This window comes from Melitaea cinxia, chromosome 16 (assembly GCF_905220565.1).
Source record: "Melitaea cinxia chromosome 16, ilMelCinx1.1, whole genome shotgun sequence".
NCBI lineage: Eukaryota > Metazoa > Arthropoda > Insecta > Lepidoptera > Nymphalidae > Melitaea > Melitaea cinxia.
The window spans coordinates 12,850,807-12,864,396 of NC_059409.1; the positions used below are offsets into that span (position 1 = coordinate 12,850,807).

General features: G+C 31.5%; 1 protein-coding gene across 1 annotated transcript in view; it reads right to left on the reverse strand.

Annotated features, from left to right (window-relative positions):
• The window catches only part of LOC123660956 (uncharacterized protein CG43867), a 104,953-nt gene extending 91,838 nt beyond the window's left edge, over positions 1-13,115 (reverse strand). The window contains exon 1 of the mRNA XM_045595975.1: positions 12,842-13,115. Within this exon, the coding sequence (XP_045451931.1) occupies positions 12,842-13,115 (274 nt within the window). The remainder of the gene's footprint in view (positions 1-12,841) is intronic.
• Between the last annotated feature and the right edge of the window lie 475 nt (positions 13,116-13,590).

The following is a 13,590-nucleotide window of genomic DNA, read 5'->3' on the forward strand; positions in this document are numbered from 1 at the left end:
TTGTTTATAGAGGCAGGACTCTTACTCAAATGCATTTTACGAAGACCGAAAGCAGGATCAACGGATAATTAAATCCGTGTTATCTCAGCATACGAACTGTTGTTAAACTCACCTCTGGACCATATATCTATCTTTTACATCCCTTCTGCGGTTTCTCCACAATCCCCGCCGTGAACTTTGCTTTATGAATAGTTTTGCAAAAGTTTACAAAAGCGGAACTTTACACATGAAATTAGAATTTAGCTTGCATGTATGAAACTGTAATCAGTGTTTTAAAACAACACTTACATTAGTAATATAGATATTTATTTATCTATAGAAATAAAAAAATATTTTAAGAGTTGCAAGTTGTAAATATTTCGCAAAAATGGTTAAATTAAGTTATTATTACATTACAAAAGTATTTTTTTTTTTAATTTTACTTTAATTAATTTAATTTAGAAACACGTTGAATAAAAGTGTTTACAGAATTAAAAATAAATAAATTATGTTAGAGCGTTTTATAATTATCAAATATTTTTAACGTCCAGTGCAGCATTTTTTTGTGACCATCGACGGTCATACAAGCAATACTACAAAGTTTTATATAAGTACAAAATCTGTTTCATAGCAAAAAGCATTTCAGTTTTAAAACGAAAGACTAATTACCGAATACTGTATCAGATTGATGAAACATTGTACTCAAAATACAAAGCACCACAAACCACAGAGTAACAATTCGTTTCACATTTTTAGATAGGCACTGTCCATCGTGTGCTCAGTTTTCAATTTTTTTGTTGCGGTCACCGTACACAGAGGTTATTTTCGATACATAATAGTCTTTATTGTCTAGGGTGTAAGGGTTATCGGACCGATGTCTAAAGTATCGCGGTACTGACAATTTATTCACCCGGACAGATAGCGTTTCCTTCGCTTTTTTTAGCCTGAAGCTGTGCTTAAATAATTGTCTGTTTTCCTTTGTTCGTGTACCGTTGTAGATTTGTCAGCTAAAAGTCTATATCGTTATTGCGTTTCATACTAGTTACTTAATTATAACAATGTACTCACGTCTATTAATGCCTTAAAATTCACAGAAACACACACATAGCTGATTTTAATTGTTTGTCTAAAAAGTATGCATATTTCAATACAAAAGTCTTGTATTAATTAAGATTCTTAAATATCTCTGGTCACGAAAAAAATTAAAAAGAATGTACTAAATGTACATCAAATTAATTTCATCTTAAACGAAAATAAATTTATGATTTTCACTATTTTATTTAAGACATTAAAATACTAAAATATTGTTCAACTGAAAAAGTCTAACGACCTAAAGTTTTTGCAGAGTATCACATGTCAGTGTTTAGAGGTCAAATAAATATATTAAAAATTATAAAAAAAAAGAAAAAAAAACAACAATTAAGAAGCCATTATATAAATGTCGATTAACAAGGTAATTCTAACACGCTTTAATGGTTGTCACGTATTGAATAATATCCATTATTTACTTTTAGTTATGTAGTAAACAGGGTGCACTATTAGCTTTCTTTTGTTTTGTTTATTAAATGACTTATCTCTAGAGGTATTTTTCTCGTGGCGTTACGCTAAAACGCGTTATTTTTCAACGAATTACGCGAGCCCCTACGGGCCGAATTGAATTAGTTCCAAAGTAGGTCAGGACATTTCACCATAGAGTTACATTTTTGCATAATGGGTTTTCCTTAAGTTTATAACTTTATCGTGTTATATTTTTGTCAACGATTTTGATTTGTTTGATAAAATATTTCATACTTTACGACATATAGAGCATCAAAGCTCGTCCTCGAATTTAAAACTGAACTGTCAAAAGTCGATGTATATTGCATCATTGAAGCAACTATTTTTACTTTCTTTGCGAAAACGGAATAATATTATGGCGACAATTTGATTTCCATATATAGATGAAATGTCTGTTTCACAGAAATCATAATATGTGTTGACTGCAATAAATTGTCATTTATATATGAGCGAAATCTTGAATTTATGAAATAAAATTACACATATATTTAAAGCTAGCTGTGCCCGCGACATCGTCCGCGTGGAATGAAAAAAAAATATTGTTCAGTTCGCAAAGTTACTAAATAAATAAATTTCTAAAATAAAAATAGCCCGAGTTACTCCTTACAACATCAGCTATCTGCAGTGAAGGTCCCGTCAAAATCGGTCCAGCCATTTCAGGGATTAGTCGGAACAAATAGACAGACAGACAGACAAAAATTATAAAAATGTTATTTTGGTATGTAATGTTATTTTAATATTACAAAAGACAATCCAATTTTATTTATTTGTATAGATTTTAACAACACGTTGATGTAGTGGTTAACAGCAAATTTCTGCTGGGCTAAAAGTCGCGGGTTTGATCTCTGTTCAGGATAATTTTTGAGTAAGACAAACAGCCGGTTGTTGTTAGCTGGGCGTGTCTTGTGTGTATTAATGGACTACCATCACGTGTTTATTTATTTACTGTATTAAAAATAAATATAAAAACTCAGACAAAATTAGACAAAAAAAGAACCTGTTACTGCTAAAAGAGCGATCTCTTCCAGATAACAGATGCGTGATAATATTTGTTTATGTCAAATAGTAATTGTTAATTAGCCAAATTATATTGATAGCCTTAATATACAATACAATTGTATTTTGTAAACGAAAATATAACAAATTAAATACGCATTATTTGAGAGACTCAAATAACGACCTATGTCGATAAATTCTAAGATTAACTGGTAACTTGATAGAAACTTTTTTTATTATTTCTATTTTTTTAACGTATATTACGTTGCATGATCTTTTATACCCAGTAAATTATGTCGTGAACAAGACTTAATTGAATGGCTCAGATGGCCGGTCAACCATGGGATTGTTAAAAGCTACATACAGAACAAAGAATATAACAGAAGTGTTAGAACTTAATTCTAACGAAGTATTTTTTTTTTATATAGACTTCAAACTATAATAACTATAATATGACAGGGAATACCTGACACTCAACGCCCCCCAGTAGCAATTTTTCCTGTGTCGGATGCTAGGAAACACACCAATGCATACGTACAAACGTACAACCACAGAAAACATCTTTTTGGCCAATTCAAATATTTGCCATGAGCGGGGATCGAGCCCGCGATCAGCAGTACAGAAGCCTAGATGCGTTGTCAATACTCATATAACTATAATCGGAACACTCAAGAAGATAGCGCGTGCACTATTGAATTCTCGGAAACTCAAATGGATCAATAACTAACATATTAAATATCACAATATATATCATAATATGTCATAGAAATTCAACAATATGTGATTGTTTACTTTTTCAATTCATAGTTAATATTATAAATGCGAAAGTTAATCTCTCTGTCAGTTACACTTTGAAGTGAACTAATGAACGAATTTTGATGATATTTGATACAGAGATCTTGAAAAAGGACATATGCTGCCTTTTATTGCAAAAAAAGGGCTTGGATAGGGGTTACTAACTAGTACTGAAATGCTGACAGTAAAAATAATGTTCTATCAGTAGAATGGTTGTTTTTAGATAAACAAAAACAAAACAATATTTTTAAATACCAGTTTTATTTGCGCCACTTATTCCACTTCAATATTCTCACTTCTTAGATTTAAAATAGTCGTTAAATGGATATTAAGGCCGTATTGCCAGTCATGCATATTAAAGCACAGTTGCGTAATATATGTATAATCCTGTAACCTCATTATGATGAAATAATTAAAATCAGCGCTTAAATACAAAGTTTACAAGCAACTGTATGGCATATAAAGCCATTTGTAAGCAAGAATCGAACATATATCTATTGTGATTGTCATGTCATTGCTATAGCAAATATACAAATGTTAAGAAGCAAAATTAAGCAGGTATTAGATTTTTTCATAATTCAACTAAATTGTTACAAAATCAGTTTCAACGAATCCATTAGTAAGCTAATTATTAGTTCCAAGTTAAATCCAGTCGTTATATTACTAACAATCTAACATGTTCTGTCTTGCGAACTGCCAAACACGGGAAGTTAAAATATTCGTTTTGCATTCTGAAATATTACAATTTTCTATGCAATTTTACTAATTCTTCATTCTGTAAAAAGGTTCTACAAAGTATTAGTAAACTTTAAATGTAAAAATTAGCCGGACCGGTCCAGTCATCTTCGATTTTTGCAATGAGCAACGCATATAGCAATTCTTTTATATTTTATGTTTACAATATTATCGCTTCAACCTGTAATATCCCACTACTGGGCATAGGCCTCTTTCCCCATGTAGGAGAAGGATCAGAGCTTAATCCACCACGCTGCTCCAATGCGGGTTGGCGGATATATTCCCTACTATGAGTAACGATCACTATCAGGTGTACATGATAACAACCGGGGCCGACGGCTTAACGTGCTCTCCGAGGCATGGTGGGCAAACCCACTACAATATTATACTGCATAGATATTAAAACTATACCCTATAACAATATAAAATGTTTTTCAAAACATTATTGTTTATTTCGATTAAGAATATTTAAATATATGTATTTTTGATGCCCTTATTGTCCATTATCTTCTCTATTGATAAAGTATTTTAAGCGATCGTGTTATTTGTAAATTTTTTCAACTTGTTTGTTCAAACGTTTAATAATGTTTGCGACATTGTTTGACGCGTTCGTCACGTAGAATGTGTTTGACGTGGTTTAATGGAAAATTTGTTTGACGGCGCGTGCTTATGATAACAACTTTGAAGGTGAGTGATATTTGACGAATAAGATCCCGTAAGATAAACCAAAATTCAAAGTACTCCAGCAAACATTTCAAACATTAATTGGTTTTTGGATCAAAATATCAAGCTGTTTGACATTCAACCCCATCAAGGAAAAATAGTGTGTTTCAGTTTCGCCACGCGACTGCAGTCCTTAAGAACAATTACCCTAATATGTAAAAATTAAAAAATTGCATGAAATGAATCAAATAATAATTAATAAAAAAAATAAGTCTAAAACCAAAACGTCAATTGATGCTTCCTATTCGTATCGGTACGGTGAATGTTGGTATAAACATTGCGTCTAACAAGGAGCGGGTTTTTGGAAATCCTTATAAATCAATTTTGGAAACAGCGTTTCTTCATAAGACATTATAATTAAATAAACTATTTCTATTAGAAAAGGAAATATCCAGTTACTTGGCGGTTTGATTTAAGTATTAAGCGTGAGAAGTTTAAAGAGATAGATTTTATTGCGGACAGGCCCTTTTTAGCGGAACCTCCTTACTATTATACTTTTATGTTACATAAATCGTTATTCACTAAATAAAAAGATGACATATATAAAAAGATCTAAAGCATGTTTGTTTTAATATATTTAAAAATAAACATCACGATAAATGCTTACGAAGTTTTTTGTTACATTTTCTTGGAATGTTATTTTATTACGATGATAGTACTTACGAGTAAGTAATAAAAATTTTCATCCCAGTGCAAGGCTTCTTTTGTCTCTGTGTGAATCATGAATTTCCGGCGAATTTCATTTTATACTTTAAAATGGAAATCTAAAATTCAATCGTAAATCTAGAAGTTTAGCGCGAACAACTATCTTCAGCACTTGAAGCCTTTGGACACTTGATATTTATACAACTCCGACTTTCTTAGTTTTATATTATAAGACGTAGAACTTTTATAATATATGATCTATCGAAATAATACAAGTTATTGGAAATATATTTCGATCTTTGTCCGATTAATAAGTAATAATCAAACATTTTATTGTTCCTTTAGTTTATATTTATTTTTATTAATAATTTACGACAACGCATTTTACTTAGAACAAAAAAAAATATGCAATGAAAAAAAACTATATTGAAGACTTATTAAAATATCCTATATATTGATACGTGAAGCAAAAACTTTGTACCCTTTTTTACAAAAAGGACGAGGAGTGCAGAAAGCTAATATATTTTTTTTTAAATTATGCATAAAGAATACGTTAAATCAATAAATAAAAAAACATCACATACACCACCATGTACTCGACACACACGTATATATACTCTTTTGTTTATTGTTAAAGTCTGTGGTTAAATTGTGGTCTAATTTCGACCACTGGGCGACCTATATTAAATATAAAATAGTAAAATAAACATTCAAAACATCCAAAAATCGGCAAAGGCATTCTGTAAGCATTATCACGTAATATTGATTAGTTTTATCGGCCAGCGCAGTCATCGCTCCAAAAAGTTTCTATTTTTACTGGGCAGATTTGTTTCAACATGTCCATTTTATATTCACGAATAAAAATCTAACAAAAACGTTACGTATGCGTTTTTACGGTCTACAGTTTTAGATTAAATTTTTGTGGTTTTCAAATTTTCGCAACTGTGACGAATATATTTCGTTTCTTTGAAAATGCAGTAACACATTGTGATTTTTTGACTAAGCACATTTTTAGACAAGAACTTAATGAATTAAAAGGTTATAATTATTTTGCGTTAAAATGTCGCTTCTTTTGTAACATATTTTTTTTAAATTGCTGTACATAACAAACCAATCAATACTAAGAGGTCGCTAACATCGAATTAGGTACAAAATTAAGGTACTTATTTTAACTATCAAAATAAGATTATTGAGGTAGACACACATCAGCCTATCGCAGTCTACTGCTGGACATAGGCCTCCACAAGTTCACGCCAAAAATGTCGTGAAATCATGTGTTTTGCCCATAGCCACCACGCTGGGCAGGCGGGTTGGTGACCGCAGTGCTGGCTTTGTCGCACCGAAGACGCTGCTGCCCGTCTTCGGTCTATGTATTTCAAAGCCAGCAGTTGGATGGTTATCCTGCCATCGGTCGGCTTTTTAAGTTCCAAGGTGGTAATGGATCTGTGTTATCCCTTAGTCGCCTCTTACGACACCCACGGGAAAAGAGGAGGAGACTATATTCTTTGCTGCCGTAACCACACATATAATTTTTATTGTATTTATATTGAGGTAGAGACAGCCAGAAATTACCTGCTCAAAATTTGGAGCCCGATTGGGGAAGTACCTCGACTTTACAGTAGATCGTAACTAAATAATATCGCTCTTATGCAGTGTTTTGTGTCTGTGAAGAGTACGGTAACCAGAGCTCCTGAGGAGGGTTTTCTGATTTCGCAGGTATAAGCTACATATACGGTAATAGCTTACCTATCTATCTAGTTGAATAAAAAAAGGTAAACATCATATCGACCTCCAGGACTACAACATGATTCTTTTGATGCCGTCCAGCGCGCCCAGAATCAATATCTTCAATATTATTTGTATGTTTATTATTGTTTGCGAAATACTTTTTATATCTTGTGATTTAAACTGGATGAAGTCTTAGTAAGTATTATATTTTATTTTAAGTGTAGTTAATCTTACATACACGACACGAGTATGTCACCAGACTTTTTGAAACATACAAACGCAACTTAAGGGATTCTTCACTTGAATTTTGAACTAAAACACTGTTTGGAAATTCTGACACCCAGCGAGGAGGTAACCTTTTTTTTTCTAGAAATACTTAATGACAGTCAGAAATGTTTACTCGAAATTGATGTATATAAATTATATATGATTTTTTTGTAAGACCCTTTTAGACGTACTTATGTTACTACACTATGAAGAATAAATTTCAGTCCTGTATAAAGATTGCCAACTTTCTGATGCAACACATAAGAGCTTTTAGTTAATTAAAAAAAAGTATCTATGTACTTCGGTATTATTTCTTTTTGACTGTCTAGAAGAGAGTTGTTCGCACGATGTCTCTTCTCTTGCTAATTACAGAAATGGCTTCACACAGTTGCGACAGTTCTTTGGTAAAGTCGCCTTCAACTATTAAATTTCATGTCTTTTTTCCCAACCGTCGAAGGTTCGAGACGGCCAAGGATCTGTTTCTTAGCGCATTGTATGTATATGTATGGTGTTTGAATCCCATTGATTTTGCTATGTAAAAATTTTTGCCGTGCATAATTTTAGCCGGATTTTAGCTTATGTAAAGTTAATACTCATCACTGGATTATTGAAAGTTAATCACATATGAGTACAACGAGTCATCAAATTCTAAACAGTTTCCAATATCAAAAGTAATAAAATTATACACGAAATAATGATTTATGCGAAAATAGTCATTCGAGAATAATGACTGAGTTCAGAATCGCTTACATTCGTCAACTACAACACACTAGTGTAGCTTTGGGTCCTAAACAGTAAATATGGAAGCATTAATTTTACACAGGACCATATAACAGCGTCGTATTAGTGCCGTATAAAGAGTTGATTTATATCGCAGTAGCACGGATACGATTTCTGCTGTAACTTTACTGTAGACAAGGGTTCGTTAGTTAATAATATGAGGTTCAAAGGGAAGGGAGGTCTCCGGAAAATATCACTATATCACAGGGGGGGGAATCAATAATAATAATAAAGCTTTAGATAAGCTAATAATAAAGCTTTACTATATAAAAAGGTAGAATTTTTTAACAAATAAAAGCAAATTTTTTTAAATATATATTTTCACGGTTTATGGTTATTTCACGGTTACTTGAGCACTTTTGATTCGAATGGACGTATCACCAGTTTAATTTTATTTCAAACAAAATAAAAAATGATGTCGTCAAATCGTGTCGTCGACGCGTCGTACTCGAAAAATATAAAGATGTTTAAGGGTTGTCGTGCACGGATGGGCACTAATGATTTATTAACAAGCAACACACGATGTTGAATTGCCGCTTTGGACTTGCATATCAAACACTATGATGTCTTTTTCATTGCTTCTTGTTTAAATGACTTTACAATTAAACTTGAAGTTTTCGTTACCCGCATCGATTTGAAATGACAGACAAGTGTATCAATTTAATTGTTAATGCCTATATAAGTCATGTCACGATGATTAATAGCTTATAATATTCGTTAGCGAACAGGAAACCTAACGCAAAATAAGTTTTTGTCAGAATGGTTTAATTATTATTTATTCTTTATTACATTATATTTAACGTGTTACTAGACGTGGACATATCAGAAACGAAAATCGTTTACCAAAATATGCAACTTACTTGTTCTAACGCTATAATAAAAATAATAAAATTAATAAATAAATAATTATTACTTATAAAATTTCCGCGTCGTGTCAATGACCAAGTCACCTGAGTTTTACAGTTAAGTCAGTTATCGATAGCCAATTTTCCCATATCCTCTCAACATTTTTTTTTCAAATTTATCAATTTTTAAGTTACGCGGTAATAAGCTATACCTACAGTAGTAGGTTAATAATAGATGGATGATGGATGGATGGTAGGATGATAATAGGCTTAATTTGTTTCTGGTATGATATCGTCGTAATCCTATCACGATTATTTTTCTAATATACTAAAATAAATATAAAATAATTTTCATCCATTAAGCAGATAGATGAAGTTCATCTCTAGTTCGTATCTCGTACTATAGCGAAGATAACCGCATAAACGACGTAGTTGCTTTCCTCGTTCATTCTACTATTCACACACATAATGCCTGACGATAGTTAGAATATTTATGTCTTCGACATATATATGTATAAGATACGATATAATGATATAAAAGACACAGTTCTGCCATTATGTATATATTTTCCCTTACATATGTAACATTTAGTTTGTATATAAAGAGTTATCTTCTTACAATCCCCTGTGACATTTACCGCCTCGAGGCATCTGTTGAGCCTTTGTAGGCATGGCATGGCAAATCTTTGCAATTATGTTAATATATATGACAATAAATATATATAAACTTTTTGGTTAGTTTTAACTTTTTAAAATTTTAACTATAAACTTGAGATGACTATGTTATGTTACATAATTTATTATTTATTTTATTATTTTTCGGAAAAAACAGAAAATAAAATATTATAGACAAAATAAATGTAGATTTTTTATCGGTAATCTAATGATTATTTAAAAAAATTAATAAATAAACATTTAAATTAAATCTATAAAGCACACAATTATAGTTCATAATACATAAAGAAATAAAGACAAAAAATGTGAATCGATCCTTAGGCCTACGAAAGGATATAAATTTTTAACCAACTCAATTTCTCAAAGAGGGTAAATATGTCCCCTTTCACTTCCTTTGATCCTATGATTAGGTTTATTTTGTATAATGATAACAGAAATATGCATTTCATATCTCCAACGAATTGCTGGGTTATCTTCAAAGCGTTTTTTCAGTAAATTAAGTTTGAATATTTTGAATATATTTAGAAGTACCTCGATTTAAGATTAATGATAACATTGTGTTTTGAAAAATATTTTCAGTTCGGCCTATTAAATGATAAATAGGTTTCGATTAATAGTTAATAAATTCTTACAATCTAAGAGTGATTTAAAGTTGTAACTTGGATATTCATCACCACTTCATCAAAATATATCAATTTATTGGCAGTATAATGTTTGTGGAAGAAATTCTTTCGTAGAAATGATGAAATGAAATGTATGAACAAACTTATTTAACATTCATTTTCCATTCACACGATTAAGATTAAAATGATAGAATTATACAAATTTTTAAATACTAGAACAGAAGAAAGATCGATAAGACAGCGTATTGAAAACAATAAGATCTTTGTTTATAAGAACTTTTCCATCTATACATCTATAAGTGGAAATAGCCATTGATAAAATCTCCAATGCCTTAAAAGCCGATGGCTAAAGGCCATTTATAAGACCATATCGAAGCCTAAGGGAAAGAAATGGACGAAGCTAACGGCAAGCAATTCGTTCAAGATGCCGCCCACTAATGTTCCACCAGGGTTAGTTAAATAAAATATTTTATCCACTTTCCCGGCAAAACCTCAAAAATATCCATTAATGTACACCCTACAACTTAAAAAAAATTAGCCTTTATATCTAAGGCAGTAAAGGCGGATATTACAAATATTTTTTTAGGTTTTTCGTACAAGTTACTATATATAACAAATGTATGAAAAAAATCATACGGATTTATGTTTAAGACGTGCTCAGTTATGTTCGATGGGTTGTTTGAGAACACGTGATAGCACGGATAGAGCTTTGAAAATCCCACTTACCATGGTTAAACATCCAAGAAGGAGCTGACAACCAAATAACCAAAGAAAAGTTGGTTACTATTTAGCACAACTATTAAAGTCTTATGAATTATATTAAAAGGCGGAAAGCAAGTATGTCGAATTTACAGGTGGTACCTTGAAGTTAAGTGGTTACTGCCACCTGGGTCACCCACATTGCAGGAGTAAAAACTTAATAAGTTAAGTTGTTACTTTGTTGAGTTTAAATTTTGTAAACAAACGTTTTGCTCAAAACTGAGATAATAATTAAATAAATAGCGTAAATTGTCCCAATTCTTAAAGCACTAAAGAAAAATCATAAAAACTGAAGAAAGCTATAATATACAATTATGTGTTCCAAGTTAATAAATTTTTGAAGACGAAGATTTAACCTCGGTTTTACGAAAAACAAAGCGAAATACACGAACGGCATCCGAGATTATTCGGCGATGAATTTTACATGGAAACCGGCTGGGATTGTACGAAATTTATTTATATTTGAAACGATGTTACGTTACGTCGAATATGATCAGGATTCTTTGACGTATACGAAAGTAAAGTTAGGTCTATTTATTGAAGATTGTGAAGTCGACTTTTATACTATTTAATTTTTTCATTTGATGTCCAAATTATGTAGTCGTAGTAGAAAAACAAAATTATAATTCTGTTCAAAAACAAAAAGCAAAAAAAAAAATGTTAAGATTAACATTTAAAAAACTCAAGTCAATGATGTCTTTTATGTGACGATATATCGCTTTACTTAAGGAACTGCTCATTTTTCGGGATAAATATGAGGATGAAAGAGGGAGCCTACATTCTTTTTGGGATCATAAGCGACATTAGTTTCATGGCGGTCGATCAAGCGATGAGTCACGAATGTCAAAAAAGAAGACAAACGAATAAACTCGCCTTAAGGATTATAGCGTTAAAAATAAAGGGGGTATTATTAATTACTACAACAATATTCCTCTCCAGGTATTTTTATTTAAAGATGGCAAGAATTGCCTAGATATAGAATAGTTGCCAGACCTTGACACGGCATGCCTATCAATAGTCAGTTCAGTCTATTACAATCCACAGTTGGCCATAGGCCTCCCCAAGTTCGCGCCAGACATCCCGATTTTCCGCAATCCTCATCTAGCCCACACCAGCAATCTTACGTAGATCGTCGGTCAAACGAATATGCAATCAATCGCCTATCAATAGGTATTAATAAAAATGGGCTAGTTGTTTCTTCAAACAATATTTTTATTTCCTATTAAAAAAATAAACAAATATATCGTGTAAATAAAGAAGGCAGCTAGACAAGTTTACGGGAGCGCGAAAGGGCTTTTTAAAAAAATATTACATTAATTAAACAAAAACTATTTAATTAAAAATTAATTAAAACTACAGTGGACACGTCCGAACAGAATTACATGCTCTGGATTAATCGTTGATTTAATTCTAATTAAACTTTCTCAAGACATATGATCCCAAAGCATGAGACAACGTGAGATATCATTTGTTATTCCTATTCCGCTGATTAAGCATTTACTTGTACTGTTCTCATGCCTTGGTCCAACATAACTCTTCCCCCCTTAAGTTCGAAACCGTCGGAAGAATTTGACTTCTGAAGGTTTCGACCCTTGCTTAAAATTTTATTCTTAACACTTTTTATAACTAAAATTAAACAAATAGTAATTAATATAAGATATAAAATTAGAGTTCCTACACTGACACTGTTAACTTTTATTATTGATTTAATTTCACTTTCACTTTCACTTTCACTTGAACTTTTCATTTTTAAGGCCGCAGATAGATACTTTATGTCATCCAAATTAATTCCCTTAATATCAATCGGATCGACAGGAATAGGGAGTTCCTTCTTTGGCTGAGGTAAATTAATAATAGGTGTCACCTTGTATTCAAATTTTTCCAATGTGTGTTGAAGATAATATAAATGAAGATCATTAAGTAGAATCTCGCAGCCAGGATCTATTTGAACGAGATAAGTTCCCATCATAGATGTTTTTGTTATATCGTTTTCACATTTGTAAGACATTACTTCCTTATTTCGTGAATATATTATCCAACGGGCAGAAGAAAGACGTTGTGCTTTAACTTCTTCGATATTAACTACTCGTCTATGACATTGAGTTAAGTCATTGTGAAATTGCATCAATTGTTCCATACACGTTATCGTTGAGTAAGGGATAAAATTATGTTCAGTGCATATGTACTGATTATCGCCGAACACATGTTGACACGGAGACGCGACCGGCAAGTACTTCGAACCTTTCACCATAAGGAAGGGATATTCGGGAATAATAATGAAAGTTTTGTTTTTAATTTGATCAAAAATAGGCAATGAATAAATTTTATAATAATTATACGTATTATTATCTGTAAGAGGAACTTCTATTATAAATGTTATCTGGTTTCCTTTTACATACGCCTTAACAGACAATGTTCGCTCTATTTTAATTATATTACTTTCTGTTACAGGATACAATAAACTATGATATTTTTCTATAGAA